At 31.5% G+C, this 26,718-nt stretch overlaps 3 protein-coding genes across 4 annotated transcripts; all 3 read right to left on the bottom strand.

Annotated features, from left to right (window-relative positions):
• On the bottom strand, positions 1-3,188 carry LOC141720856 (DNA-directed RNA polymerases II, IV and V subunit 6A-like). The gene is made up of 6 exons (XM_074523502.1): positions 3,056-3,188; positions 2,560-2,593; positions 2,292-2,473; positions 2,136-2,187; positions 468-535; positions 1-377 (listed from the first exon to the last, which is right to left on the bottom strand). Exons 1-6 carry the CDS (start codon positions 3,085-3,087, stop codon positions 308-310), a joined length of 438 nt encoding a protein of 145 aa, XP_074379603.1. The 5' UTR covers positions 3,088-3,188; the 3' UTR covers positions 1-307.
• A 1,197-nt stretch (positions 3,189-4,385) lies between these two features.
• Positions 4,386-9,658, bottom strand: LOC141720853 (calcium-dependent protein kinase 29). Of its 2 annotated transcripts, XM_074523500.1 has the most exons (8): positions 8,765-9,644; positions 6,338-6,481; positions 5,779-5,931; positions 5,572-5,687; positions 5,285-5,452; positions 5,061-5,188; positions 4,769-4,868; positions 4,388-4,676 (listed from the first exon to the last, which is right to left on the bottom strand). In XM_074523500.1, the coding sequence occupies exons 1-8, from the start codon at positions 9,423-9,425 to the stop codon at positions 4,593-4,595; spliced, it is 1,554 nt and encodes a 517-aa protein (XP_074379601.1). In that variant the 5' UTR covers positions 9,426-9,644; the 3' UTR covers positions 4,388-4,592. The 2 variants fall into 2 exon arrangements, with proteins under 2 accessions (XP_074379600.1, XP_074379601.1); XM_074523499.1 differs by having other exon boundaries at positions 4,386-4,676; positions 5,061-5,452; positions 8,765-9,658.
• A 431-nt stretch (positions 9,659-10,089) lies between these two features.
• On the bottom strand, positions 10,090-13,897 carry LOC141720855 (putative nucleoredoxin 2). Its single transcript, XM_074523501.1, has 3 exons — positions 13,713-13,897; positions 11,467-11,967; positions 10,090-11,097 (listed from the first exon to the last, which is right to left on the bottom strand). Exons 1-3 carry the CDS (start codon positions 13,857-13,859, stop codon positions 10,462-10,464), a joined length of 1,284 nt encoding a protein of 427 aa, XP_074379602.1. The 5' UTR covers positions 13,860-13,897; the 3' UTR covers positions 10,090-10,461.
• Positions 13,898-26,718: the final 12,821 nt, after the last annotated feature.

Raw genomic sequence — 26,718 nt, 5'->3', positions numbered from 1 at the left:
TTGTGGGGAACAGCATACTAGTTCATTAAGATGCTCAAACAACGCATAAGTTATGTTTAGCAGTCACTACAAGTTCCTCCTGGAAAATTAAGCATACCACCAAACATAACTTGCTACTCAGTCTAGAGGGGGACTAAAAAGTGTGATGCACGAAATCATCTCCCCTCAGTTTGCACATTTAACGATTTAATTACAACACTAAATATACTTCACACAGATCATAGGTTTACATCATGGCAATTAAGGTCCCTACTTGTAACAGAAACTCCATGCAAACCATTCCACATAATCGGAGATATCCTCCTCACTAATCGCCTCCAACTTGTCTCTTCCATGAATCTTCCACAATCAATTCATCAACTCCCCAGTCTTCATAACTGGAAAAATGGTGCAAAGAGAGGTTTTAAGTGAGAAACAATAGGTTAGGACAGGCACAATATTATTAAGAATTTGTTCTATATCCATACCTCCCATCAGGCAGGTAACGCCTTATGGTAAAAGGTATCTTCCTCTGTCGCAGCTCCTTCATAGCAATCTAGAACAAAACACAGTATGTAACGACGCTTAATTAAATCATAAAAAAACATATTACTACAACCCCTGATAGTTATAATCTATATATCATTTCACATTATTAAATATTGATGAACAGGAGTATATGTGGTATTGAATTTATATCATATTTCATAATCATTGATTAGGATATTTAAATGCTAAGGATTAATTTCCTTTATACAGTTTCCACATGGTCTCCGAGTTTTAGAATCTCTATATAAATAAGTTCAATTTTCATTATCAATCAAAATTAACATGATATATGGAAATTGTGTACTCTCTCAGTAAGAGCAATCTCTTTTAAAAGATTTTATCAACTAAGCATTACAAAATCCTTTAACCCTAAACCTTCCACTGCATTTTATGCATCTATCGCAGGGCCGAGATTGTGGGTACTTTTTCATTTAACCTATGTCTTTTCTATCTAAATTCTAGTCTCACCAGATAATTGCCTAGGCTAAATTATCATGATTTAAAGTGTAAAAGGTAATTGATTATAAAATTTTATTGCTAAGAGAAAATCACTTTTAGCTAGATTATCTTTCAAAAAATATAATTTAAATATTAATAAATTTAAAATAAATTATAGTAGATAAAATAATTATAACCTGTCAATTTTTATTTTATACTAATTTTAGTATTTGAAGATATAATATAAATTTATAATTTGAATAACCGTGCTTATGCACGGGTATTATCTAGTCTGAGTAATAAAGAAGCTTAAAATGATTTCGAATATAAATGACAATGCTAAAACAGGAAGACATTGAAAATCCTAACAATTAGGAAACTGGTGCTTCTCAATGTTTCAAGTGCATTTCCTAAAACTTATTTCGTTCTCCAAGTAAAAGACCAGACCTAACATGATTATCCTAATCTACATATTCCTGATAACTGTATAATTTGATTATTTAATGTACACTTATTTAAGGAACACTAGTATATAATAACTATTTATTAATTGCCTAATTTTTTGTTCCACGTCATCCTTCCCTCCGGAAACAAAAAACCTAGAGTTTTAAAATATAAAAGTATCCACAATCCACGATCTATACGTAGTTTCGGCTGCCATAGAGCAAATAGTCATGTACTCTAGATGGAGAAAATAAGGGGCGACAGAAAAGAAGAAAAAAAAATTATGTTCCAACGCCAAGGCAAGGCACATGGTGCCATGAGCAAAGTTGAAATTCAAAAAATCATATGCTAAAGAGTTCGGCAGCAAACTACACTATTTGAGTAGATGTACCAAAAGTTTAAATCAGCTCTTGTATAAATTAAAGTCAAGAAATAAAGATCTTGACACCTAATATCAAAAGGAAAAGTTCCAACACGCTGTATAACTACTTTGGTAGATCATGATACTGCAAAATAGGAGTAGAGAGTCAACAACGATATTGGAGAAATCCATTGATTTTCATGTTTTAGATGGTCTTTCCCTCGCAATATATTGCATAGCCTCCTTTTGGAAAATAATTTAGATCAAGTAACACCAATTTCGGAAACATAAACATGCACTAGTTGGAGATAAAATTTCTATTTACAAAAAGAGGGATAAAAAGGTATTGAACGGACTATATTACCTCGAGTGGATCAGTTTCACCCTCCAACTCAACCATCACAGGAGCATTCATGCTGTTCAGTATAGGTAAACACGTTAATATTTATTCAGAACATTATTCATAACAGCTAAAGTAACAAAAACAATCTTCAAAACCAAATATTAGAATGGTAGAAACCTTATCTGCAGGGCACGTGTTCCTAAGATCCTTGCACGTTCATACTTAGTCATATATTTAGATGTTTTACGAGGCCGCTCCACCGGTTCCTCTGGTTGTTTGTCTTCACCGTCAGCTAGCAGAGGATCAGCAATATCATCATCTTTATTTGCATCTGCATCAACATCCTCCTCTGCTCCTTCCTACATATTAATCAATCAATTAATAAAGCAAAACATCAAAAACATCATTAATAAGAAATTCAAACACATGAAACAAAAATTCCCACATCAAGCTCCGGTTCCATCGGCTCATCCTCGTATCTACATAGAATACAACACAATTGCATTAACATAAATACAAAACCATACTAACGCTCCACCTCTTTTGAAATGAACAAAAAATTGTCAGAATGACTAACTTCAAAATTAAGCGAACTCGACAACACCAATTTCCTATTTCATTAAAATTCTTCCAACCAAACAGAAGGTACAATTTGATGCTGGAAAACTCAAATCGGCATGCATAAACACACAAAACTGTAAACTCATCTCAAATACAACATAACAAGATATATATGAATATATAAATTGCATAAATTCAAGTAGCAATAACATTTTAATGATCGATTAGGTCAAACTTAAGCCCTAGAAGAAAATGAACATAAGCCCTAATATAAATCGTGTTAGAGTAAATAAATAAGAAAATGAGTAAACAGATAGTTAAATTGAAAAAATAAAAGTAATAAGTATAAGAATTAAATTAAGAAGGTGTAGAAAACGAACCCTCCGTCCATCTCAAATTCTTCGTCGGCCATTGTGTTTGTTTTGGTTGTGGAGAGAAAAAGAGCCCTAATTTGTTCGCTTCAGGTTACTCAACTCAGAGGACTTGCGATTTTATATACACCCCTTCTCTTTTTCATATTCGACCCACGTGACCCCCGTTATTTCTTTCTTTGTGTTATTTAATTTAATAATAATACTACTATTTATATATACCTATAACTGAATTTTATTTCACTTTTAAAATATTTTTTTATCTAAACAAATATTTTCATGTAATATTAATATTTTTATTAATTCTAGAAAAAATAGCAAAAATACTAACTGCTCTTTATTTTTTTTGTGATTTTACATAAATACAGTGTAATCAAAATCAACCGGATATGCAACGAGTTGTTGGTTTCATGAAGTTGCAGAAATTCGCCGAATTTACATATTTGTATCAAGTTGCAAAATATCGTATTTTTGTAAAAAAAATAAAAAATGTACTTTTTTGCAAATAATAACTTATTTTTACATTTTTAAAAAAATCTAACAAAATTTGTGCAAAATAAATTTTGGACTTTGGTATTTTTCAAAAAAAATATAGAATTCTATAAATCGGCCGATTAATTAAAGTTAGAAAGGTTCAAAGTGCGTTTTTAAAAAAATCGATCAAAAATCGGCTGATTCGATCAAAAATCGGTCAGTTCATGTCAAAAATCGGTCAATTCTGTCAAATGATGAAATTAATTAAAAAATACTTTTTAAGAAAAAAATAAATTTGAAAATAATAGTTAATATTTAATAATAATATATTGACTTATATTGATTCTCATATACACCTAAATCCTCATCTCTAATAATTGAATAAGTTTCTTTAATTAAATTACACTTATTTATCCTTTACAATCTCCTATCTCCTGTAATTGGTTTTCTATTTACTAATTTTAGAAAATTACGAAGTTATATCTAATTTTTATATAATACGAAATAATATATAGTTTTTATATAATAGCTACTAACTTTCGAACTACTAAGTAGTTAGTATTAATTATTGTGCATAAATCAACTATAAAAAAAAATGTATAAAACACCTAAATACTAAATATGAGCTAATGATATGTGATATTATTTTTATAAAATTTATGAAAGGTTAATGAAATTTATTTAAAATTATATTATTATATAATTAGTTAAAAAATTTCCGATTAATGTTTCGATTAATCGATCCGATTAATTACCGACTTTTCGATTAATCATCGAAAGGTATCTCTTTCCGAATTTTATAACACTTTAAAAAAGACCCCACAATTACTTCAACCGAAAGATTCTTAAAGAATTTTTGTTATGAAATTAACTTCACACTGGACAATTACTTCAAAGACAAAAGGTGAGATTCCTAAATAATTTTTTTTTATGAAATTAACTTAACAGTTGAAATGTGTGCTCTGTCGATCATCCATTGAGGACAAGTCCAGCCTTGCTGCTGGATTAACTTGCTTTCCCAATGGATAACATCAAATATTGATTAAAATCCTGAAAGACTTCGAAAAATTAACTAGAATTGTGTCTGCTTTACATTATGATCAAGTGTTCCTTTCCTCATCATGGTTGCAAACTCCTCATAGTTTATCCTCCCATCCTGCACAATAGGATACAAGCATCACAAAGCTATGGCAAAAATGCAGTATGCTAAAAAACCTCTGTAAATATATATATATATGATTGAAAAACCTTATCAGTATCAACGTCATTGATGACTTCGTCTATGGTGGCGTCATCCCCCATGCCATATTCAGTCATAGCATGTCGCAACTCGTCCCTTGTAATATACCTGTTCATGTGCATTTGTAAACCTTACAGAGGTATTTGAATTTTTTCTATATTCCTGAATATAGTTCAAAGTTGGTTGCAAGTATACATTGTTTCCAAATTGTTGTTTTTTGTTGTTTTAATCATAAGTAGTGATGAAAAACACAATTATTGTTTTCAAATAGCCAGCGGAGAAATTTGTTTAAAAACTAACCCACTATAATCCTTATCAAAATGCTGAAAAGCCTTGTGCAGATTCTCTTCCTTGTCAAGTCTATGTCGATGCATTGTAGCAGTAATGAATTCAATATAGTCGATAGTCCCATTGTTATCAACATCAGCCTGATAGTAGAAGAAAAAGCTTTCCGTCATGCAGGAATCACAATTTGTCAATTTTGTTACTAATTTGGAAAATACAATGGAAGTGAAGCGACTTACAGCTTCCATCAGCTGTTGAATTTCTGCCTCATTGAGCTTTGACCCCAGCTTTGAAAGTCCAATTTTAAGTTCCTCGTAAGTGATTGTACCACTTCTATCTGTGTCCATATTGTTAAACATCTGCTTCAAGCCCTTGATTTCTTCTTCTGAGAGGTTCTCAGCCATAACCTTCAAAGTATAGCAACAGAATTGAGAGATTATCTAGTTTCATTGTAAAGCTACCAATCTCCTTAAAATTTAGTTGACGTGGGGAAAGAAGACAAAAGTATGACATGTGTCTAGAATACCATGAGAGCGAGCTTCTTCAGCTTGTTCATTGCTCTGAACTGCTTCATTCTGATTAATACAGCACTATCAATAGGCTTGCTTGAGGCTTCACCATCTTCCTTGAGCCATGAATGTTCTAGCTCATGCAATTACAACACAATGATTCAAATTATTCGACCAAGTAGAAAGGACGTAGGTTGTTGAACGACATGGGTTTCTGTACTTACCTAGTGCCTGTGCAGCTGATATCCTCATTTTTGGATCCATCGTCAACATTTTACTTATAAGATCCTTTGCCCCAGAAGATATAGATGGCCAAGGAGAGCTCTCAAAATCAACATGGCCTTGCAAAATTGCGCTGAATATGCCTTTCTCAGTCTCTATGTAAAACATAAAGAACAAAAACTATAAGCGTAATTGCAAAATACATTTGGAGGACAAAAAGATGATCAAACAGAAGGAATATCGAATATTTCAAACTACAGGAGTCTACAAAAGATTATCTAATTTTTACTGATCATTAGTCACGACTCACGACACAATAAACACCACAAAGTTCTGACATTTAACCCTGATATTGTACATGACAATAGAGGTATTACAATGTGCATAGTACTTGAGCAATCAGTTATGAAGACTTAGATCTAACAACTTAGCAAACAACAACAAAAGAAAAGACTTAAATAATACAAATATGCAAGGTAGCTGAAATTACAAATTTTAGAAATCAAGAACTATTTTGTCAACAGAATAAGGAAATATGAAAAACTATGGAGTTTGTCTTACCTGCCCAGAAAGGAGGCACTCCACTTAAAAGAATGTATAAAATGACTCCAGCACTCCATACATCAATCTCCTTCCCATATTTCCTTTTTAGCACCTCCGGGGCTACATAGTAAGCACTTCCAACTACATCTCTGTATGATTTTCCTAAAGAAAAACATAACAGGAAGGTACTAGTCATTAAGATATAACTGAAGCTAGTAATAACCTTGTAGCATGCTAACCAAATCCATACATAAATGTGTTGGCTAATCTATGTTACACTTCTCATATGAACTAATAAAGTTAATCGGTGAGTGTGAATGTGGTAAAATGGTTCTAAATCATTAGGCATCTTTTTTACAGGATCAGCACACCCATCAAAATCATGTAGCCCCTTCACTTATCATGTCATTTCACAAAAAATTCTGAAACTTCTGTGACTTTCGACATCTTTCCTTAAAAATTCTAAAAAATATAGGAGTTTTACACAAAAACTGCTTCTCTAGACTGAGAAAAGAAGTAAGGTCCACGTGCATTTAACAAAGTTTGTACCATACTTTCTAGTGGGACAGAATAGGTGTTTGGTTTTGTTTGATCACGTTCCTGTGTCACAAGACAATTTTAGTTAGCTTGATATCAATACGCTTCATTAGGGATGACAATCGGGTCGTTCAGAACGGACTTGGCATTTAATATCAGTACGCTTGATTAGGAATGGCAATCGGGTCGGTCAGAACGGGTTTGACAAAAATCAAACCCGAACCCGATTATTTTTTGCTAAACCCGAACCCGAACCCGGAAAAACCCGAACCACTAAATCCGAACCCGAACCCGGAAAACCTCGAACCACTAAACCCGAACCCGAACTCATCGGGTTCGGTTCGGGTTCGGATTTGTAGATCACTATCAAATTGTATCTTAATTTGCACAAACTCTAGTGAAAAATTACTATGATCTGATATGAGCAAAGTGCTCATAAATACAGCGATATTGAAATTTTTGGGGTTGAATTAGAGGGTTCAGACTATGATTAAAACTGTTAGTAAAATAATACAACAATCTTGGTGTTTAGTATACTTGTATTGAATATACTTGCTAAAAATATATTTAAACGACTTTAATGCAATAGTTTATAAAAATTAAATTTTTTTAGTACTAATATTAGTAATATATTATATTATATATTATATTACTACTTATAAAATATAAAATATAAAATATTATTTATATATTAACACGGGTTTCGGATTGGGTTCGGGTTGGAACGGAACGGGTTTCGGGTTTTCGGGTTCGGGTCGGAACGGTATGCCTTAAACCCAAACCCGATCCGAAATTGGTTCGGGTTTAAAAATTAAACCCGAATCCGAATCCAAACCCGAAATATTCGGGTTCGGTAAAATCCAATCGGATCGGGTATTAATCGGTTCGGTATAAATTGACATCCCTATGCATCCCTATGCTTGATATCAGTACGCTTGATATCAATACTCACTACAATCGTTTATTTTTTAAGTAAAAAATCATGATCTCAGAAGACTGCATTGCCTTCAGCAGGACCCTACCACGGTTTTATTTGAGGCAGGTATTCTCAACTTCTACTGATGAAACAAAAAAGTATTCCTCAGGAACAACATTGTAAAATGTTTCAGCGTATTTAATTGAAATAAACACTAAAAATTTGAAGTTACGTTCTATCAAAAGCCACCTATGCAATAATCTGGATATTTCAATTGATGTAGTGTTAAAGTTTCCTGTTTTCACATTACTATTGCAGGCTAATCATTGTTCCTACTTCCTTGCACTTCATGTGTTTCTGTCCACTTGCAAAGTTGGAGAAAACAAAGGATGGAGTGGCATTGACCTAGTTGACTTGTCACTTCTTCTTTGACATGGTCATGTTGACTCATAGTAGCATCCACATTAGAAAATAGAAAGCATAACTCAGCAGAAGCTCTACTCTAATCATCGCATTCAGTAACTGTACAATGATGTTAAACTTTCTTGATGTCAGGTTACCATCTCTAATCACTGTAAATTTCAGTGCATCCAAATTTTCTTGCAAGAGCATTGGTGTAGGTGGTTCGAACTTGTGACATCTGAACCAGAGTTCTAAAGAACTCGAGACATCAACTGGAGTTTTAAGTTCGTCATGGTGAAGAACACAAACTTTACTAAATTGTTTTAAGTGTTACTAGGGAATTTCATTGGATTATATAGACGTAAGGGACGGATGAAATATTTTAAAAACATAATGTAACCTTGAAGAAACGAGTTGAAGATAAAAGAACAGACTTAAATCAGTCTACTGTCCATTCTTTAACATCAAGAACCCTTATCAATCTCATTACTATCTTGATCATACAAATTCATATTAAGCACGTGATTCAATAAAATGCAAGTTCTACACACACACACAATGAAGTTAGCCAAAACACAATACCAGCTAACCTTCCTCGATGAAGACAGAGAGCCCGAAATCAGTAGCCTTTAACGGAGAATCCTCAGCGCGACTAACCAGCAAAAAGTTCTCAGGCTTCAAATCCCTATGAATAACCCCCATAAAATGGCAAGCATGAACCACATTCACAATCTGTCTTGCGATAGTTGCAGCTTCTTTCTCACTATAACTCCCTTTAGCAGTAATCCTGTCAAACAGTTCACCACCAGAACACAACTCCATCACCAAATACAAATTCTTATCATCTTCATAAGCCCCTTTAAATTCAACTATATTAGGTTGTCCGGTCATATGCTGCAATATCAAAATCTCCCTCTTCACATCATCTTGATCTTTATGAGTCACAAGCTTATGCAAAGATATCGATTTGCATGCATACTTCAAACCAGTAACCTTTTCTGTACAAAGATAAGTTATTCCAAATTGACCACGCCCGAGTTCTTTATCAAGAACATATAGTGTTGCTATATTTACACAAGGTTTACGTAAAATTTGTCCGATTCTCGGTGATGATTGACTTTGGTATGTGAAGGGTTCGAATGAAACGGGAATGGGATATTGTCGGTTAGTCGGGGAAGTATCAAATGAGGATGAAATGGGGATTTCATGAGACTCAGCACACCAAAAGGCTCTTGTGAAACAAACTCCCATTGAGAGAGATAAGAAAAACAGAAGCAACAGAGTTTTTGTTTTGATTTTAGTTGAGAAGTTGAGGGTGCTTGAGAAATGGAATTTAAGTATGTTTTTGTTGGAAAGTTTATAGTATCTACTTTAGGATGTGCTTTGCTTAGCTTTGGATGATTGATTAGATTGTGTGACAAGCTAACATTGGTTCTTGTCTTCCTAGTATTTGCTTGACATTTCTTACACGCTTTTGATAGATTGCAATGAAATGTATGAAGGCTTTGGCGGAACCATTAACTTTGTAGTCCCGACATATTTTAATCTAGAACCGGTTGCAAACTTCTGTTTCTAAATTTTTGACTACTAAATTTCAAAATCTTATCTTTACGTGCAAATTTAAATTTTAATGAATTGATAATTTAGTAGTTTGCGAGATGTTAAGTGGAACAAAGATGTGTTCAAATCAACATGGATATATTGTTCATTCAATCTTCTAATAGTAGTTGTAAAAAAAAATCTGCACGAAGAATTGCTTGGATTGTCACTCATTTAGCCCGGGGCTCCTAAAGTTCGCAGAAACTGAAGATCAGAAAAGGCTAGGCTTGGTGCCCCATGTTCTACACGGAATAGATACGAGCAGCCCCAGAGCCGGAATAACTCTCAAGGTAAAGTTCGACACCCAACGACTATATGTATGATCTGAAATCAACTGTTTACATATACCCCTGAATTAGTTGTTCTGAAATCAACTGGGTTCATAGGAGAGTTTAAGATTACATACTCACAGTAACTTCAGTCATGATTAATAAATACGCATATTCATTAATCCCCACTCCAGTACCCTATACAATTATTTGGTTCAGTAATCCAGCATAAGAGAAGAATTAAAAAGATACATGTAGAGCAAATATAAATTCGTTTCCAGTAATAATACCACACCAACTCTAGGCTTCAGCTTAAGACTAAAGACAATTCGGGCCTTCTTTACCTGTCAGAATCTGGCCTACTAACCCAGACAGCCTAGCAGCGCGCGAACAGTCCTGCCCAGCAAGGTCCAGGATAGTCAACTATCGCTGTTTGTGTCACGTTCCACTGCCCTGACACATTTGGGATGGACTTCGTATCCACATTGGATGCATTGATAAGCCCAACCAGATCCTTGTTCTTCACAATCACAACATATAAATGGCCCTCCTCCTGAACCCTGTGAAACTAAGCTGAGCTCATGCCTATGGCCAGTATGAAACTCGGATTTCGGGAGGTTTTTTGCCTCCTCGTCCATTTTTTTCTCAAGCATTTCAACTCTTGCCTCAGTGAAAGGGTATGCATTTTGTTGGTACAGATTGATAAGGTTCCTCCCGTTTCTTGTCACAGTTTTACCATTTGGTCCGATAATTATCAAGCTAGGTATTCCTCGGACATCAAAATATTTCGCTAAGTTTTTGTTTGCATCATCCCCAAAAGGCAATGCTAGCCATGGCATACTATCAAATTCAGACTTAAATTCAGTTTCATTGTTATCACTTGACACATAAACAATCTCAAAGCCTTGAACAACATCAACAACTTCTTTTAGCAATATTTCTTTAATCTTCTTGTATATGGATATCAACTTTGGAGTGAACTTCCTACCAGGAATGCACCATTGGGCCGAGAAGTAAAGCCCGGTTGTCTTGCCGATTAAGGAACCAACTGGCACCTACAAAGAGTCATCATATTTTAATCTCCGTAACATTATAATGTATTGAAATTTATATAGCTTATTGTGTTATGCCATGTGGTAATCTTTAGTGAATTTAAATTGACATTGAATCACTGGCATGAAGGCATGAAACATGTACATTAGGCGAAACATGTGCATGCCACAAATTAATTAAACATTCAAAAATTTTAAATATAAGCTCGCATACTCTTGTAGTCTGTCTTTACTCATATCCGAACCCTCTACCTTTTATTGAGTAGAGGGATATTTACTAACTACAAGACTAGCCACAAGGGAACATGTGTATGAGGAACTTGGAACTATATAAAAAACTAATGCTAGTGAAGAGTTTTTAAATTGACGCACCTTCTTATTGTTTGCATGAGACAAGAGAAAGTCTCTTTTATGACTTACAAGCAAACTAGTAATCGTCTGGCTCTCTTCATTTTTTCTATCCTCTTCTTGCAGTTCCTCAAATCTTTCTTTAGTGAAGGGGAAAGCTTGGACTCCATAGCGATAAATCAGTTCGACGCCATCGTTAAATGTAGCGATATTGTCATCTTTGTTGTTGTTAGGTTGTAAAATAACCAAACAAGGAATGCCTTCTACATCAAACCTTCGGTTCAACTCTTTTTTTGCCTCCAAATCAGAAAATGGAATTGCTAACCATGGCATGCCTGCGTGAAAAGTATTAAAGGCATCCAAATCTTCATCAGACGACACAAACACAATCTCAAATTCTGAACTACAGCTCTTAATTTGTTCATAAGTATTGATCAAAAGGTGGTTGAAGCTTCGACATGGAGGATACCAATTTGCTGAAAAGTAAATGCCGATCACCTTGCCTTCAAGCTCAGATACTTTTACCTGCATTAAAATAGAACTTTATAAACAAAACATATCTATCAACTTAATTAGTAGTAATTAACACCTATTATATTGAATTGTAATTAAGACGGTAACTAGCTTAGCAAAAAAAAATTAAGATGGTGACTAGTGTACAACAAAAGGGGGATATTATTAAAAGCAGAGGCATGTTATTCACAAGTTTGAAAAGGATGGGATACCTTAGCCACATAAGGTCATTGATTGTCATTTTGGTATCCTTTTAGCTGTTTAGCATAAATTATGAGAATGAAGCCAGCTGTGGCAATAGACCTCTCAGAGTTGGCCAGATGTCATGTACGTTTGGTAGTAACTAGTACGTGTAAAAGAAATTCAATTCATGGACCCCTTGTGAATTGTGATTGAGTGCAGGCTAACATTACAGTTACACTTACACTTACATTATACACACACATAATATCGATCTGGCATGTGTTAGTTTCTACAGAAATGTCTTCTAATCTATATATCATCAAACCAAGAACGTGAACTAAAGTTTTAAAAGAAAGAATATATGCGACCATTTATTCTAGTGCAACTGTAATTTGTACAATATCTTCATGTAGAAAGGTAGGTGATCGGAGAACCAGTAATACACCTAAATATATCTTATGTCTTTATACTTTTGTTTGTCTATTCTCAGAAACTAGGCAAATTAATCAAGTGGCTACAAGTATTTATATATCTATATGTATCATCCTCAATTATACTCATTGATAAAGCAAACAACAAAACTAATTCTTTACTTTTGCTAAGTTTCGATCTTAAAATTTTAATTACTCACATGATCATGTCTCTCCTCCTCTTCGTCTAACGTTATAGCTAACAAATATAACTTGCAGATCCACCACTAGGCTAGAACATATGCCTAGCATATAATCCTACCAACAGCAATTTATTGATTGATACCTAAATGATATTAACGAAAAGCTGTATAAAAGGTGCCAATTTCGCTTAGCAAAAAAAAGGTGTCAATTTCAAACCCTTATACCTCAGGATTGTTCTATAATTTATTTGCCAAATGGAAGGAAGTCTTCAAAAAAAAATTATAATTCGATGAGTTCTATTTCTTAACACTTGTGGCCTAGATTTCGAGCTAGTAAAGGAACATATTAAGGAAGAATGGTATAATCTGGCAATATAATAATCCAAAATACAATTTCCTTGTTTAATAAACAGATCCTTAGCTAATAAGAGGATTAATAAAGCGTGTGATAATTAGAGGTTGTACTTAGCAGACAGGTCCTGTAAGTTGTAATATGTGTTTTAAGCTGCTATAACTGATTTACAGCTGTAATTCGGAGCTTAATCTAGTAAATATTGTTGGATAAATTCATGTATACATATATATATACACACAACTATACATACACAACACATAAATTACTATCAGCTTTGATACTTTAGTGTCAAAGATTTAGCATGAGTAATCACCGTCACATATTACTAGATCATGCAAAGAGTGATAGATACATATGTTGATCGATATTGGGTAGTACTAATCCTTTTATATATCAAGCGAAGGACAGTTTTGGATGACTATATACAAAGTAACAAATATAAGTATATATATAACCAGATCGTTGAAAACAAGTATATATCACCTTGACCCAAACAAATACAACTACTTCATGAGTTCATGAAATGATAAGGGGGGGAGGGAGAAAGAGGGGGGGTGAGAGAGGGAGGGAGAGGGAGGGAGGGAGGGAGAGCGAGAGGGAGAGGACCTGAGTGCCGTCGGAAGAAAGCAGAAAATCACGATCTGGAGAAGCTAAGAGGGACATAAATTTTGACGAGTTAATGACTACTACCCCATGAGGTTCATCCAATTTGGAAGTCTCGAGTCCATGTTCAGTCCTCTTCTCGTTCTTCATTCTCTCTCTCAAGGAAAGTGAGTAACTTTTCAAACAGATGATGAATAACTTAGTGCGACAATGAAGCAGCATATATATATATAGGGTCCCCATCCACGGCGATAGTTGGATAGGGACCTATCCAAGCAACAAATCAGGATCATTGAAGTAAAAAATGAATGGCTAGGATCCGTTATTGCCGCTATGTTTCATTGCGCCCGTTTCATTGCGCCCGTTTCATTGCGAGGGCGCAATGAAACAGTGCGGGAGTGGCCCACATACTCCATTCCCCTTTTTAGCCTTTTCCTATGTTAATTCATTTATCAATGTTTTTTTAACTACATAAATATTAATTTAATAAGATATTATTCTTAATATTTCTGATTAAAAATATAATATTTAAAAAATATTATAAAATATTTTATAATAATATTAAATATTATATTTAATATTTAATATTCAATATTTTAAAAGTATTGAAACATTAAAATGAAATTAATATATTTAAATATTTAATAATATATATTAAAATAATAAAGGAAAATATTTTTGATATTTAAATATTTTAATTATTCAATATTTTTAATAATAAATGAAAATATTTGAATATTTGAAAATATTAATAATGTTAAACATTAATAATGTTTCAAAAACAGCAATGTTTCAAAAATACAGACATTTTAAGGTAGGTGTGTGCATTAAATGTATGGCCGCAATGTTTCATTGCGATGGCCGCAATGAAACATTGCGGCACTGTACAAACCCCCAAGCCAACAACTGTAAATATTTGCAGTTTAAAAAAAACTTTACAACGTACCCCAGCAATGTTTCATTGCGGGGGGAAGTGTCTACCGCAATGAAACATTGCGGTTGGGTTGTTTATTTTTGTTATTTTCTTTAAAATTAGAAAATTAATCAAAAATAATTATAAAAAATAGTTTCTAGACTTATTATATTTCATTTAATATGTTAAATATTATTTTGAAAATATAAATGTTTATAAGAGTAACTTAATAATAATATCAACGTCGGATCAATTATCTCATGCAATTATCTAAACAAAGAATTAGATATTGAGAGATTATTAGTGGACATGAGAAATTAGAAGCATGCGTGTCCTTTTCTATTTCGAAAGAATCCAGGTAAAGTGTCCATTTTTATATTTTTTATAGATAACGAAAATTCGATAAATTTTCATTTTTTTAGTTTTTCACATTTTCAAATTTTAGCATTATATTTGTTTATTAAAATTTAAACTTCATAAAATAAATCGGACAAGTACAAGAAAAATAAAACATTAAATAATTTATTTCATTCAAACATAAATGGAGTACATTCAAATATTTTTTCAAAAAAAATACATAATAACATTTTATGTCGACGAGAATGATCAAACTTTAACGGTGTTGGAAGAACCGCCTTTATTACCCTTATCGTCGTCTTTCTTTTTCTTCGACTTTTCCGTCTTCGCTTTAGCTTCATTTTCTTTTTTTTTCTTGCGCTCAAGCGCCATTTGAATACGGCGGAGAGCTATTGTCATGTCTTTTTCTCCTTCGGGCCCGTCATAAGCCACAGCATCGATAATTACCTTATTATTGTCATAATCATAGTAGAAAACCATTTTTCGGAAACTAGAGAAGATAATGTTGAAGAGAAAATGTAGAATAAAAATAGAGTGAGAATGTTGAAAAAAATTGAGATGAGGCAGGACTATTTATAGGTGAAAATCTGAATTTTAAAATTCACAAAATTAAATTTAGCACAGAAAAAATTTTGCTGAAAAAATTCATTTAACTGTTGAAATAGCCGCAATGAAGCATTGCGGGGTGTCCAAACTGCCGCATTGTTTCATTGCGGTGTATCCGTCAAGTTTTTGCTCTGTTGACCAGTCAATTCTTATTAATATTTGACTGTTGAAATTGCCGCAATGAAGCATTGCGGGGTGTGCAAACTGCCGCATTGTTTCATTGCGGTGTGTGACCAGTCAATTCTTATTAAATATTGGCACATAAAATAAGTTTTGCACAAAAAATAAGTTTGACTGTTGATAAATTTTTTAAACTAAAATAACTCAATTCACTAAAAAGTATAAAATTAATATTATTAAACTTATTTAAAGAAAATTATTTAAAATTATTCATACGATAATTTAAAGAAAAAGTATAGAAAAAAATAAAATTGATAAATTTATTATTAAAATTGATAATATTTTAAAATATTACTACTACTTATATTTAATGTTAACATATTTTAAAAAATTAATTACTGTTGAACATTAATATTATTTTTATACTTATATAAATAAGTTAAATATTAGAATAAGCTAAAGAGAGGGGCAGTTTGGATATTAAAAACTGGGAGTCTACCCAACAATGAAACATTGCGGAGTGCGCAATTTTCCTGTGCATGGCGACATCCCGCAATGAAACATTGCGGAAGTCAAGACCCGCATTGAAACATTGCTTCCTCCCGCAATGTTTCATTGCTGTGGGTTGGCTGGCTACCCCCCCCCAACCCACGTTGGCTCCTGATTAATTCCCATATATATATATATATATATATATATATACTTATAATAATCTTAGGCTCTATTTGGGATTGCTGTTAAAAATTGTTGTGTTGTTTGAAAAAATGTGGCTGAAAAAAGTGCTGTTGTAAAAATCAGATGACTGTTTGGTAATTTTTTTGATAAGTATATGTTTTGATGCAAAAAATTAAAAATAATAATATTTTTGATAAGGTCTGATGGTAAAATCGGTATCTGCTTCTCGCAACAGCCGAAAATCAGTTTTTTCTAAAAGTATGGGGGACTTGTTTTCTCTAGCAGTAGCTTTTAAGCCAAAAACACTTTTCCGAAAAACAGTTTTTAAATTTTATCACACAATTTTTTACATGATTTTCAGCGAAAATCTGTTGTTGCTGTCTGCAACAGCAATACCAAACGGAGCCTTAGTTCGAGTAATCTTGCGGTTGTCTAAATGCTTTATAATTGATATATATAATTTTTTACTATTTTTATTTTCGTTATTTGTTGATTACGCTCTTTTTATTTATATTTTTTTAAAAAAAATTCTTTTTATTTATATCTTGAAATTTGATTCATACTGACCGAGTTAAATCGTTGTGTATCACAAGATTATTAAATAAGTAATATATTATTAGAAGTAACTGTTAATATATATAATGATATTATATTGTTGGATAGTTTTATTATTATAATAGTTTCTTGTTAGGATATTTTGTATGGTTGTTGGCTATATAAACCCCTTTTCTATTGTAATCAAGAACAAGTCTTATTATAATAAAATCTTACTTTTCTCTCTTCTCTTCATACTTTATCATGATATCCAGAGTTATGGTTCGATCCGGGATAAATTGATGATGAGTTATATCGGATTGGGTTTCACATGTTGGGTTTAAAAATATGTGATATGATTATTATTTTTTCTCGTATTCTTCTTATTTAAATCTACTATTTTTTTTCTTTTTCTTGGATGATTTTGAGTTTTAATCATGACTATTTTTTTTCTCTTCGATTTGGTCGGATTTCTCATGGGTAAACAAAATTGATTTTGGTTAAAGTTTGTTTTTTCTGCTGATTTTGGTTGGGACTCTCATACAACTTTTCTGCTGGTTTTGATTGAAACTCTCGTACAATTTTTCTGCTAATTTTGGTTAGGACTCCAATACACACGCTCGGTCTCGCATTGGCTATATTGGCTCCTTGATAATATTGTTTTTTCTTCTTCTTTCGCTCTCATCTTCTTTTCTTTTTCTCGTGTTGATGATGGGATAACCCTAGGCACATCTGTATACTTCTCCATTTTTTTTATTTTTTTTATCCGGTGCTATAGGCACATTGGCCCTTCGCAACATTGGTGTAGGTTATTTGGTGTTCTAGGCCCATTTGTTTAGTATATTTGGTGCTCTAAGTACATTGACTCTGCGAGAGATTATTTAGTTTATTTGGTGCTATAGGCACATTGGCCCTTTGAGGGATTGGTTTAGTTTATTTGGTACTCTAGGCACATTGGCCCGTCACGGGGATTGGTTTAGTTTATTTGGTGTTTTAGGCACATGAATTTCATTCGATTTGGATTCAATTTGAATTGGGATACAGTTTGGTTGAGGATCGGATACAGTTTGTTGACTTGGATTTAGTTATTTGGAGTTTATATTGGGCTGATTATGGAGTTTGGTTTTGGATTAGGATTCAGTTTCGCATACAGTTTTGGTATTATTTTTTATGGTTGCAGATTTGTTATTTTGATGATTTGATTGATTTGTTTTCTCTTGGGTTGTTGCGTCTTTGGATGATTTCTCTTTTGTTGATGTGTTCTCTTTTGTTGTTGCGTCTTTGGATTCGTTCTGAAGTTTTTGGATTTGTTTGGATGCTCTTGAATCTGGTGTTGCAGCTTTAAATTTGTTTGGTTACATGGCCCCGTCTCTTGGTTGGCAAACTCTCGATTCAACATCGTGAATTTGAGGGGGATGTTAACATATATAATGATATTATATTATTAGATAGTTTCATTATTATAATAATTTTCTTGTTAAAATATTTTTCTTTATTATGTAGGGTTGTTGGATGTATAAGTCCATTTTCTATTGTAATGAATAATAAGTATTATTATAATAAAATCTTACTTTTATCTGTTAATCAACCTGATTACAAGAGTTGGAAATTTCACAAGAAAATTAATACAATGTATACATGTAAAATGTATTTCAACTTTCAAAGGCTGAAAGTCTCACAAAACCACAAACCTTGCTTGAATCTCTCTCTCCCTGGCAGTAAATCACACCACAATTACAAAAGGGGGCTTCACACCTCACATCAAACATGATGAAATAGGGACACGTAGCATTCGTTTCACACCCTTACTCATCAACTCTCATGCTCTCACACCAACCACATAATCTACTTTATTCACAGACATATCTTCACCTTTCTCTTTTTTAAAAATAGGAGCCTCCTATTTTTTTATCCCAAAAACTCATATCTCATTTTTTCACATAACTAGCTAGTCATCTCCCGTACATATTATCGATGTTTTAGTTAATTTTGACCTACTCGCGTCGTCAATTTGGATTTTATTATCCGGATAATATTTTTAATAGTTCTTAAATAACTTCTTTTCATCTTAACAAACAAAATATTTAATTTTGAGTGATTGCTGAAATGTTGCTTATTACTATTTAAAATAAAACTTAATTTAATTTTATGTGGGTTGTTGCTAATTAAAAATTATTACTTAAAATTATTATTATGAGTTTCACAATTATTATATTCTTATTCATATCAAAATTCAAATAACGAAAACTTTTAATACCGACTTTATAAATGGGGATTCGTAATATGATGTGATGTAGAACTCTAATATAAAACTTTTAATAATATTTTTGTTTCTTTTTCATTAAAATTAAAGATTTCACTGTTAAATAAAAAAAAATGACCCCCTTCACATACATTTGCTCGCGACGTCCCTGTTTCAGTAGATATATATATATATATATATATATATATATATATATATATATATATATTTCCCGGATGATAAACTCGAGTTAGTCGTGACTCCTGATGTGCCCGTGGGTCAAGGATGCTCTATTATTAAAATTTATAAAACTAAAATTGAGTTAATTTATATTCATTTAGTTTCATTTATTGTTATACATTTTTCTTTTTAAGATGTCCTACTCGATTTTAAGTATATCAAATATTATTAAAATAGTAAAGTTTGAAAATACTTAACTCCGCTCCTAAATATATATCTATTTCAATTTTTAATTGGTCAACTTGATCAAATTTTAACTGAAATTTATATCTATCATACAATTGAAAATAATAATAAAAAATATAGCATTGAAGAGCATATTTAGTCTATTTTAAAACATAACTTTCAGATTTGAAAAATAATTAATCAATATTTTTTAATGTTAAGTTAAAAATTAGTGAATAGAAAAACAAAATGAACATGTAAATAGGGAAGAAGGGAGTATACAAATTAACCTCATCGACTTATATCCACTCATTTCTTCCCCTATATTTATTATATACATTAAATATTAATTGAATCCACTACTTTACCCATTATTTTTGTTTTTTTCACTAAATTACATTTTTTCTTAATTTTTGTATCCAACGACGGAGGGAGTAATCTCGTTGAGTGATAGGCATGATTTCGTTAATGAGTCAAATATGTAACCACTGAACCCAAAAAATGACCAAAAAGGAGAAATTACAAAAAAAAATAGCGATTTTACTATTTTCTGAAACTATTTATAAAAGTACGGTATGATTAAAATAAATCAGATATGTAACTAATTACGTTGAGTTTTTTAATTGCATTTAAGCTTGCATTATATTTAAGAAACTCGTCAATGTTGTATGTAGTTTAGTTGAGGTGAATAAAATCGTATTTTTGCGGGAAAAATAAAATTTATATTTGTCAAATAAAAAAATAAAATTTTTTACAAAAATATTTTTGGACCTATATTATTTTCCAAAAAAACTAGCGAGGATGATTTGATAGACTGATACTATGCATGACTAAAAATCAATGGATAATATTGAACCACGAGTAATGAAAATGACGGTCAAGATTAATGTAGGGGTGACACTTGGTATATTTGAGTCCTGGAGAAGTACATTTATTGAAAAACTTACTAGGCAAGAAAGGGGAACGTGTGGAATTGTAACACCCCCTGAAATCAATGAGAAGATGCAACAAACAATGGGGGACACCTGCCTCTCTCCATTTCGTTACTCATCACGGACCATTTGACAAATACCCCATTACCTGTCCGGTCCCTTTAATTTCTGTGCTATTTCTACTTCTCTTTTCCGGAAATTATGACCACCCCCACTCCATAGTTGCGTACGAGGTTCCCTGGTCTACCCAAACTACTCATCCTACGTACGGCATGTAACAAGATGTGCCCCCTCTTTGTTTTCAATTTTATTCTATCCCGGCTGTCCGGGATCGATCATTTTTTTGAGCTTCGGAAACCATTCACAAAATGATCATTACTCAGTTTATACTTAAAAACTTGAATATCGAGGACACCTACTTTTTTATTTGTTCATTTCATTTCCCTTCTTTCTTTCTTACTCTTAGAGCATCTTCAACGTCTGTAAAAAATGGAACACTAAACAGGAAGACTTGTTAGGTATAATTTTAGATAACGAAAAACAAGTACGCCACATTTGTTGCCTAAATTTTATTCTTAATTTTATTATTTATATTTTTTATAACATATTTAAGATTTAAATATATAATATTATAATATAAAAATGATGTATATATCTTCATAATTATTATATATATAGATGTATAGATGTATTTTTATTTATAAAAAAAAGTGTTATGTATTTATAAATTTTTAACTAAATTTATAAAAATTCTAATATATTAATATATGTTCTAGTCATATATTTTATTTTATATGTAAGTAATGTTCATAATAATTACTCATTTTTATTTTATAACGTTTACTTTAAAATATTGATATAAATATAAAAATGTTATAATATTATAAAAAATATCTTTTTATTAAATATATTATTTTATTTCCACTAATATAAAAAATATAATTAATTAAACTCCTTTTCAAAAAAAAGAAATAATTAAATTTTTTTATTTATATATTTAAAATTAATAAAAAGAATAATATTATGAATATAGTTAATGGTTATAGCTAATGCCACTGGAGTAAAAATGCTTACAGGTTCAATAAAATTTTAGTTAACCATATTTTAGCTAACATTTTTAGATGTTACCCTGGAGATGTTCTTAGTCTCACATTCTCATTCCAGAGCTCGCAAATTTTAATACGTGTTTAACTAAATTTTTTTCAATTATTGTACTTTAAATAAAATTTTATTTTTTATTTAAAATTATAGTATTAAATAATTCTCTTTACTTTCATTATATAAGAGATTTGACTTTTTTTCACATATTTTCGAAAGATTTGAAAATATCATAAAATTAAAATTTTTAAATATTTTATGAATTATATATATATTTATATTTAATTTCAAGAAAAGAAAAAAGAAAATTAAGTTATTTTCAATATCATCATATTCTATATTAATAAAAAAAAATATAACTTATATGTTATAATTTACCAAACACATCATCATTTTATAAGTAATTTATATTAAAAATTATTAAAATACCTAAATAACTTATAAATTACGATGTTTATAAACTTATACGACAATTTTCAAATTTAAATTGTAAGTTACTTATTTTAAAGAACCCAAACTGGCCCCTTATCTTCAGCTCGATTGTCGTTTCAGTACGCAGCTAGGACGTTGGTCATTTCTTAAGTTTTGATTAGGATTGTTCTTGAATCAAGTTGAGTCAGATTTTTGATATAATTAAGTTGTGCTATTATTATTTTAATAATAATTATTTATAAACTATATATAAACTAGCTTAAAACCCGTGCGATGCACGGATCGCACAGATTTTTTTTAATATTATATATATTTTTTAAAAATATATTGAATTCAATTCTTATTTTGTTCATTTAAAACTTTAAATGATATGATTTCATGATAGTTATATTAATAGATGTATATGTTCATAACTTTTTAAAACATTTAAACTTATTTAAAGTGATAGAATTAGTAGGGGAATATTATTATAACAAAATTATTATTTTATCGAGGGTAAAAATATTTTATCTTGGTAAGGGGGATTGATAATGACAATATTATATATCAACTAAATCTTAAAAATTATATTCAGTCTGCTTAAATTTTATTTAGTCCGAAGTAATAAATTAGAATAATATAAAACTCGATATGAATTAAAGTTTAAATTGGTAGAAGAATTTGAATTTAATATAAATTATAATGATATAGAGTTCGATATAAAATAGAATTGAAATTGGTAAAGTAATAGAGGAAGTTGACTTCAATATCAATTAGAATTGGAATTGATCGACCAAGTAATTAATTAGAGAATAATTAAGTAAGGGTAATTAAGTAATTTCAGCAAGTACCGACCAACCGACTACCAAACTTTTAATATTTCGTCTATTATAATATAGTATAGATATATTAATTATATTAGCTATTTATTTTATTGGGTTAAATTTAGTGATCAAATAAGAAACTCAATTAGATTTTAATTTGTTGTATGGACTGAATAAGTGTATACCCAATAACATGCTCAGTTAAATTATAATGGGAGATTTAATTAGGTGGTATATAAAAAAAGTTATAGTCCTCAATATATCAAGTACGTTACACGGTTTATCTTCTACTCATCCCATCACAGGCATCTATTTGGTTGAGTAAGATAACAATAAAGAAAATAATACAGATTCAGACACCGTTACAATTATCGTCTTATGAATTGAGATACGCTTCTATCTTCAGTTTAATATCGATAATCGATAATTAGATATAATTATTACGATCCTTATCTCTATTTTAGAGAATTATGTATTTATGGAACTGTTAGATTTTATCAATTAGTATTAGAGTCTCTTCATAACTGATTATTGGGAATTGTTTTTTTGTTACGATTTTGATTCGATTCGGTTGATTTGGTCTGATTATTGATCTTGGTGATAATTCGAAACCATTCTCATGTATGACTGCTTAAATAAATAATTTTCTTGTTCCGGTTGACATTTGAGGAATTCAGTTTAAGTACATACATATTTACTATTTTATTCTCCGATGATATTATTTTTCCGGTGTTTTTTGTACTAGTCAGGAATAGAGATGTTCAAAAAATCTGAAATCTGAAATCCGATCTGATCTGGAAAAAAACCGAAAAACCCGATCCGGAAAAAAGTCCGGCCCGGTTCGACCCGGCTCACGGGCCTTAAATGGGCCTGCTTTATTTTTTCTCGAAAATCCGACCCGGCCCGAAACCCGAAAAGCCTGGATAAAAAAACCTGGATTAAAGCCCGAATCTAAAAAAGTCTGGATAAAAGCCCGGTTCGGCCCGGATAAAAGTCCGGGCTTTTTGAAAAACCAGATTAAAAAACCGTTTTTTTATATAAAATTTGAAAATATACAATATATTTTTATGATTTTTAAAATATTATATTATAATATTAGAAGCAATTAAGGTATATATGATTATTTATATATTATATTAAAAAATAATTATTTATTTCAGTATCTAAACTATTTTATCTGATATATCAAGATATTATCTTTTCCGGTATTTAAACTACTCATAATTCGAGTTATAAAATATTAAAATAAATTAATATATAAATAATTCGACATATTAGTATATTAATATCTTATGCCCATGCTTCCAGTGATTCAGAGTTACATGTGTTCTTTAGCATATATAATTAATATTCGAATAAAGAATACATGTATGCTTGTGAGTTAATTTTATTATTGACAAATTAATATTAACTTATTACATAAGTGGTTAATATTTTAAATTAATTGATTGAAATAATATGTTGCCAAAGTAACCTCTTTTGTGTAGACTAATTGATTTAAAAATATTATTATAACAATTATTTATGCAAAAAAATTCGGCCCAAAGGAAGGTAATGTTTGGTCAAAATTAATATATTTTTATAATAATAAATATGTAGCAATATTAAGTTTTTTCATGTGATTAATAAGTCTGTCCAAAGAAAGGCATATTATTTGGCAGAAGTTAATTGCTAATACTTGATTATTGCGTGGAGAGTATCCATTGCAAATTAAATTTTCTATCCAAAGACTAAGGGCTTGCTCCCGAGTTTTTTAATGAGAAGGAAGTAAGTGATTAGGAGATAAAGTACTTTTATCCCATTTTTGTAGTGAAAGTTTTGGAATGAAAGATTGTCAAATTTGCATTAATTAACACTTACTTTCACTCCTTTTTAAAAACTCGGGAGCACAATTACGAAGGGAAGTGAAACTAATGTACTTAACCTCCACTTGCTTTCCTTCCTTTTTAAAACTCGGGAGCAAAAGATAAAATTTAATGTTGCGCTAGGTATCTTGTGATGGTGTTGCTAATATTTAAATTTTATCACATTATTAAATATACTATATTTGAGCATTATGTTATATATTTGTTTTCTATTTCAGTTATCGCTTCTGTAAATTCTGCTTCTGCTCAATTAAGCATGATTCCAATGTTGATTGAGACAAATTATGTCACATGAAAAGAGAATGTTGAGATCGTTCTTGGGTGTATGGATCTTGACCTTGCGCTAAGGAAAGAGCAACTAGTTCCCACTACGGATGATCGTAAAACATATCAAATTGAGAAATGATAACGCTCTAATCGCATGTGTCTGGCGAACATGAAGCGAACGATTCCAATTGGCTTTCAGGATTCTATTGCTGAGAGCACAAGTGCCAAGAAGTTCCTCTCCAAGCTTGAGCAATATTTTTCTAAGAATGAGAAATCGGAAATGAGTAATCTTCTGAAAAACTCGTGACCATGAAGTATAAAAGAAAGGGGAACAGAAGGGAGTACATCATTAGGATGTCTAATCTTGCTGAAAAACTCAAGGAACTCAAGTTAGAACTTTCGGATGAGTTACTTGTTCACTTGATTCTTAATTCATTGCCTCCTCAGTTTGGACATTTTGTGGTGAGTTGCAATACTCAATAGAAAAAATGGACTTTTAATGAGCTCATTTCACACTGTGCAAGAGGAAGAGAGGGTTTCTCCAGAAAAGACTGAGAGTGCTCACTTGGTATCAAACTCTCATGATAAGAAAAGGAAGAGAGGTAAGGATATTTTAAGTGGAAAACCCAAGCATCAGTTGCAAGAGAAGCAGGATAAGGGAACAACATGCTACATTTGTTAGAAGGTTGGACACATGAAGAAAGACTGTTCCAAATATGTTGCTTAGCGTGTGAAGAAAAGTAAGACTTTTGTCTTTGTTTGTTCTGAAGTTATTCTGGTTTATATACCTAAGAATACATGGTGGGTAGATTCTGGTGCTACTAACATAAGTGTATCAATGCAGGGTTTCCTGTGGAGCCGACCGTCAATTGATGTTGAAAGATTCATCTATGTGGGCGACGGTAATAAAGTTTCAGTTGAAGCTGTTGAAACATTTAGATTATAATTAAACAGTGATGTTTATTTGGATTTATTTGAGACATTTGTTGCGTCGTCTTTTAGATGGAATCTTATTTCTATTTCCTGTTTGGACAAATATGGCTACACGTGTTCTTTTGAAAATAAGTGTGTTTCTCTTTAAATTCAAATGTGGTTGCTAGCGATTTTTTGGTTGATAATCTTTATATGCTTGATACTGTTGTTTTTAATAATGAAATATTGCACTCAAGTGCAAGAGGTGCAAAACGTAAGTTAACTGAGAATTCTGCTATGTTGTGGCACAAGCGATTACGTCATATCTCTAAACAGAGAGTTCAGAGGCTTGTGAATAATAAAATTCTTGATCCCTTAGATTTAAGTGACTTTCAAGTCTGTGTCGAATGCATTAAGGGAAAACAAACAAACTCGAGAAAATTAGGCGCCAATAGAGCTATAAGTGTTGTGAAACTGATTCATACCGATATGTGTGGACCATTCCCTACGGCCTCTTGGAACGGTCAACGGTATTTTATCACGTTCATAGATTACTCTAGGCATGGTTACCTATACTTGATACATGATAAATCACAAGCTCTGGACGTATTTAAAGAATATAAAGCTGAAATTGAACTTCAGCTAAACAGTAGTATTAAAGTTGTCATATTTGATCGTGGTGGTGAATACTACGGTAGATATGATGGATCAGGTGAGCAACGTCCAGAACCCTTTGCTAACTTTCTAAAGGATTTTGGAATTGTCCCTCAGTACACTATGCCGGTAAAATCAAATATAAATGGTGTTGCTGAGAGGCGAAACCGTACTCTTAAAGATATGGTGAGAAG

The sequence above is a fragment of the Apium graveolens genome, chromosome 4 (genome assembly GCF_009905375.1).
Source record: "Apium graveolens cultivar Ventura chromosome 4, ASM990537v1, whole genome shotgun sequence".
In the NCBI taxonomy this organism is placed as follows: Eukaryota; Viridiplantae; Streptophyta; class Magnoliopsida; order Apiales; family Apiaceae; genus Apium; species Apium graveolens.
Note: the sequence above shows the minus strand (reverse complement) of the source record. Positions and strands in the feature narration are given on the sequence as shown.